Source organism: Triturus cristatus, chromosome 4_1 (genome assembly GCF_964204655.1).
Source record: "Triturus cristatus chromosome 4_1, aTriCri1.1, whole genome shotgun sequence".
Lineage (NCBI taxonomy): Eukaryota > Metazoa > Chordata > Amphibia > Caudata > Salamandridae > Triturus > Triturus cristatus.
In genome coordinates, this window is record NC_140585.1 from 176,776,948 (window position 1) to 176,783,103 (window position 6,156).

The following is a 6,156-nucleotide window of genomic DNA, read 5'->3' on the forward strand; positions in this document are numbered from 1 at the left end:
CAGATACAGTCCTTGCCAGCCCTGGTCTCAGACGTCATGAGGACTGCATGCGAGAAAAAAAGAGACTCCAAGTGCCTGTTTACCTTCAATATATTCCACTCCCTGCACTTACACTAGCCACGAGGCAGAAGAGAAAAGCGGTGGAGAGACTATTGAATGTAGGCCGTGATGTCATAGCAGGTTAAACGGGTCATGATGGCTTCTACTACTGCTGGCATCGATTCACTAATGTTTGTTTCCCTCCCGCAGGGCATGCACCCACTGTAAAATGATCAGAGAGAACAACACTGAGGCGAAGGAGTTCATCCTTGTTGGACTTACTGAAAACCAGCAGCTGCGGGTCCCCCTGTTCATCCTCTTCACCTTTGTCTATGTCATCACCATCCTGGGCAACAGTGGCATTGTGACCCTGACCATTGTATCCCCCCGTCTTCAGACCCCCATGTATTTCCTGCTCAGCAACCTGTCCTTTGTGGATCTCTGCTACTCATCTGTTATCACCCCTAAGATGCTGGAGAACTTCTTATCGATAAGAAAGTCCATTTCCTTCAATGCATGCGTGGCCCAGCTCTACCTGTTTGCAGTCTTTGCAACCTCAGAGTGCTTCTTGGTGACAGCCATGGCCTATGACCGCTTTGTGGCCATCTGCCACCCTTTGCTTTACACCACCATGATGAGCAGTGATGTCTGCTCCAGGCTCGTGGCCGGCGCCTACGTAGGGGGCCTCTTGCCCTCTGTGGCCCACGCGCTGTGCGTCTTCCTCTTCCCTTTCTGTAAATCCAACAGGATCAACCATTTCTACTGTGACATCCCACCTCTCCTCAAGCTTTCATGCAACCCTTCCTCCACCAGCAAGGCCATTGTGTTCGGCTTGGCCATATCCCTGGGACTGGCCTCCCTGTCAGTGATACTTACCTCCTATGTGCACATTATCTCTGCTGTCAGGGCCATCAGCTCCTCAGAGGGAAAGAGCAGAGCCTTCTCCACATGCACGTCCCACCTCACCGTGGTCCTCCTCTTCTATGGCACGGTGTTCTTCATGTACATGAGACCCGGTGCCGGCTCTTCCGAGGACTTGGACAAACTCTTCTCAGTATTCTACACGGTTGTGTCCCCCATGCTAAACCCAATGATTTACAGCTTGAGGAACACTGATGTGAAGGTGGCACTGAGAAAAGTCCTGACTTGCCTCCTACAGAGATTCTGATGGACTCCAGCTGCAGATTGCACATTCCTTTCAATGTATGGGCGTCTATCCCTCTACGTTTAGCATGTCTTGATCTCCAGCTGCACCGCAAACATTGGGGTGACAGTAGGATTTGTAATTGTCTTTTATGTGACTAATCATGTAACTCATCCCTTGGTGGCTCCTAATTTCAATAGAGTGTTCTTTCAGCACATTAACCATGATATGCCAGAAGGGGTTAACCGTGGATCAAGATTGTAGAGTTCATGGCTCCAGGTGATTGCACACTAGGGGACGGCTGTCACAGTAGGATGGGCTGAAATGCCCCAACCATGCCCTCTTTCTCCTATTCCAGATGGGACTTCCTGCAGTGTAAAACTGGTTTGAGCATGTTTGAAGCAGAAGACTTAGGGTTCCAGTCCGACCCTGGGAGGGAGGTCATTTTTATTTGCATAGCTACTGAAAACCATTGAAATAGGATACAGCAAGCAATAAAACCAAGAATGTGCATCGATTAAAAAAGATAATAGCACCGCTTTCCTCAAGTAGTTGTACTAGCTAGACTTAAAACGGGTCACTGCATAAATGTAAATGTAATTCATATAAATAATAATTCAATATTTGTAAAGCAAGAACATATCACCCCCTTAAGGGTTGCAAGGTGCTGCCTGCCGTCAGCTATTGCCCAGAGTCACATGATGCTGAGCTGTCGCTGGGATCGAGCCGTGAGCCCAGTGCTCATGAGTCAGCCGCTCTGGCCGCTGCGCCACAGCTCTCCCTTAAATGTACCAATCAAATCAATAAAAGCAAGCCTGGCTGAGAATTGCAAACAAGACCCTGCAAGCTGTATCTTTGTATTTGAGCAGAGTCACCTATTCAGACCAACTCCTATGTGTGTGTTGCTGAAATGTAGCTGATCCTTACAAAGGATGTCACATGAAGACACATTAGTTAGCGACTCACAACCCTTCCACGATCCCGACTGCAGGGAAAGAAAGGCGAAGACAAGATTTGCAATCAATCATGGCTTGTGCATTGCTCCGATTCTGGTCACAGGCCCCTTTCTTTATCTTTATTGTGCTTATGAAGTGTGCTCCAAAATGCGTGGATGATCTAGACAGGTCATTTCGAATAACCTCTTTAACAAGCAGAGTCCTTTTATGGCATGGGCAAAGTTGGCAATTGCCCAGGGCACCGTATGGGCCCCCATGAGAAAGTGAGCCTTCTCTGCCTCTCTCACCTCTGTCTCGTCCAATATTTCATCCTCTCTCCTTCTCTCTTCCTATCTTTACTTCTGACTCTTCACCAACTGTCATCTTAAAGATTTCTGAGGGCCTAAAATTGATACATTTCAGTGTTTTGTGTAACGACCCATTTCTGCAAGTTCGGTTAATGCATGCTTGGATTAGCAGAAAGCGGGTGATAAAATTCAAAGCTGTTCCGATCAGGGGCACCCAAAACACTTCGGGGCAGATTTATAAGCCCCTTGCGAGACATTTACGCCACCGTTGCGTCACTTCTGTGACGCAGCGGCGGCGTAAACCATGCGCCATGTTCCGCCTTATTTACAGCGTGACGCATCTAGGGAGATGCGTCACGTTGTAAAGCCCTGCGCTACATTAAACTTGCGTCAGGTTTAATGTATGCAGGGTGGGCGTTCCGTCGGAAAAACCCTCGGAAAAGTGACGCAGTGAAATCTACATGATTTCACTGAGTCACTTTTCCGACGCTGCTGCGTCAAAACCCTGCGTCTGCTTGAAGCAGGCGTAAGGCATGACGCAGCATGTTAGGTATGGGCAGCCCCTAAACATTGCTGGAGTTGCATCGTGCTTGCGACACAACTCCAGCAATGCGCCGCCCTTACGCCATCAGATGCGTCACGCATCTGTTTATCCTTGTGCCACGATGCGCTGCATTGTAAATGCGGCGCATCTGTGGTGGCGCAAGGGTAAACTTGCGTGACGCATCTTTCCTGGCGCATCCCTGCTGATTTGCAGGGATGCGCCAGGAAACATAAATCTGCCCCTTTTTGCCAAGGGCCCCAAAAGCCTTAAGATGGCACTGCTAGCAAATCTTCAAGCATTGTGGTCAATCATGAATACAAATATCTTTAGAATGTTACAGAACCTCAGTCATTTTCCATCAACTCACAGATGAGGGGAGATGCATTTTCATCTGAATGACCCTTAGGAAAGGAGCGCTCTTTCTCTGGAGTGGTCCTCTTAGCTGGTTCACTGAGACCGACTGTAGGTGCTCAGGAAAATACACTTCATTCCACTAGAATCCTCAAATATCAGTTTCACAGTGCCATAGGCAAATAAACATTTGGATCTAATCAATTAAAACCTTACTGTACTGGTAACTACAGAGGAAGCAGGAATGTTCTTCTTGAACTTTCCATAGTTACCAGCGCACCACTCTTGGGGCAGGTTTACTAACTTTTGGAACAAGCCAGTGCAGCAACCAAAGTTACTCCTCTGTGTGGCATCAAAGGGGAGAATACAACAGTTCCATATCTTGTAAGATCTAGCACCGTTTTTCTATCCCCCTGCTCTGGCACAGTTTAGGCTGCCTTTCATCACACCACACACCCCTGCACCATATTGTGTGCCTTCTGTGAAGCATAGGTTGTGTACTAAATGTATGCTTCAATACTTTTCCCACTTTGGAAAGTTAGAAAAATGTGGTTGGTTTTAGAATTTGTTCTACCGTTGGAGGCATATGTTATTAGGCAAATTTCAGTCTACCCAAGTTAGTAGATAGGGATTTCCATCAACCCATGAGTGGCTGCCAGGGAACCACCCATGAAACACCCTCTTGGGGTACTTTGCATTACTTTGGCCAACTTTCCAATTTAAATCAGGATTTCCCTGGAAAGTAAATACACCACAACCCTTTGAGGCAGGTTTGTGTTGCAAAAGTTGTGCAAATCTGGCGCAAAATATGGGCCCTATTCCAAGACACAGGCACCTCAGCTGTCAAGAGGAGGAAGGGTAGTATAAAACGGCCATTATGCTCTTACTATGGAAGAACAGTCTGACCCTCACATCTGTGAATGCAGGGACCAAGGCACTGGGCCATTTCTGAACCTGATATAAGCTGTGTGGGCAAATAGAAAACTCATATCATGTCTCTATCACTACTGCTGTTCAGTAAGGATGTGCAAACCGTTTTTTCTGCATACAGAGTTGTATGATGTTCCAGATACTCATCGCTAATGGTGTGTACCAAGGTTCTCCAGAGTCGGTCCTGGAGGGCCGGATCCATGCCAGATTTTTAGCATATTCCCATTTAGTAAAATGTAGTTATCTTAAAAATCTGGCATCGATCCGGCCCTCCAGGACCGACTGTGGAGAACCCTGGTGTAAATATTATTTCTCTATTTACTTCCATCTATACGCAGGCAAGGTTTGATTACACATTGTGGCAATCGGGTTCCATTTATTTTCCCCCTGGTATTTTTTTTTCTTTTGTCTACCCCGTTTTGAACTTTACTGTGAGTAAGTCCCACCCACTCAGTCTCAATTATGGTAATTTTGTGTTGACTGGACTGAGTGTGCTAACTGCCAGTGTCTGCGCAGCTAAATTAAGAGACTCTGGGCTGATTGCAAGTGAACAAGTGAGAAGACAAGACTACCATCTTGTGCAACCCATTATCTGTGCACAGGTAGCCAATCGCAGAGGGGGCTCTATAGGGAATGGTACTGGCCTGGGGTATGCTTTAAAATGTGAGTGGGCATCCATAGTGTAGGTATGTAGTGCTTACTGAAGGTTTGGGGTGCTTACACTGTGTAAATATTATAAGCAAAAGCTGTTGTAAAGTACAGTTTTGAGAAATTGAGGCCTACGACAAGGTACAAAATTTGGTGATAAACATAAATCCCACGTGCTAATTTACAGTCCCTAACATCCCACATCTGCACCTTGTGGCACGTTCAGATTTGTAAAATTTCCTTTGCTCAGCTCTGATTATGATTTGAGGCCTTCGTTCCCCTACTGAGCCAACTTAATTACGCTACTCCCCAGCACAGCAATCAAAGGTGCACCCACCCAAGTGAGCAAAACAACAGTACTCAACTTAGTTCCTAGGAAAGGAAGGGGTGGGGAGGAAATATTCATCTGATTATCAGCTTGTCACACACCACGTGGGACGGGACTGCCCAGGTCCACTGGTAAAAAGGATAAGGACTAGACTTTTGAAGCCAATACAGGAAGGGCTTGCCTCTTAAGTTTTGGTATGGTGGAACAACTTGTAGTGTCTATATTGTTTTGTCCCAAAATGGTGTTCTGGAGGGATACAAACCCTTTCAATAGGGAGATTTGGCTCAGAAGACACTGAACCTGGGACCGACAACAGTGAACGGATTCGCACCTGGAAGAAGTCACTGAATGCCCTGCAAGATTGGGCTGAAAGACTTTAACTCCAACTGACCCCAGGACTGGGATGTGTCTATTCAGGGCCAGTTAGTGGTACTGGTACCTTTATGCCGTCTGAGGAATAGTTAGGAATGGACTTGCTGGGGGACTCTAGGTGGTTCACATCAACATTTCTCTTCAAGACACCAGGATGCTCTGGGACCTGGGGAAAATGTTGCGGGGAGGGTGTTCTACTGGCTGGCTGTGGATGGTCTGCACAAAATGACTCCACAAGCAGGAAAAGAGCACCAATGGCTAGGCAGAGGCCAGGTCAGGCACAGGGAGCCACAAGCCACAAAGTACAGCTATCTACAAAATGAAGCCTTTTCAGAGGCCTGAAGAAAATGTTCCTGATGGCTAGGACTACCCACCAGGAACAATATAAGCCAAGGACTTGGTAAATAAGCTTAATACGGCCAAAGTGATCCCCCTTTAAAGCTAAGTCCTCTGGGGAATAGAGCAGAGATTGAAGTGATTGGGCTTTTCCACCTTTCAAGGAATTGCCCACAGGGAAGGCCAAGCCCCCTGCGTTTGACACAGCAACTTTTAAAAAG

At 46.9% G+C, this 6,156-nt stretch overlaps 1 protein-coding gene across 1 annotated transcript; it reads left to right on the plus strand.

Annotated features, from left to right (window-relative positions):
- Positions 1 to 268: 268 nt before the first annotated feature.
- LOC146853843 (olfactory receptor 8U9-like) lies at positions 269 to 1,207 on the plus strand. Its single transcript, XM_085650934.1, has one exon. It carries the CDS (start codon positions 269 to 271, stop codon positions 1,205 to 1,207), a length of 939 nt encoding a protein of 312 aa, XP_085507060.1.
- Positions 1,208 to 6,156: the final 4,949 nt, after the last annotated feature.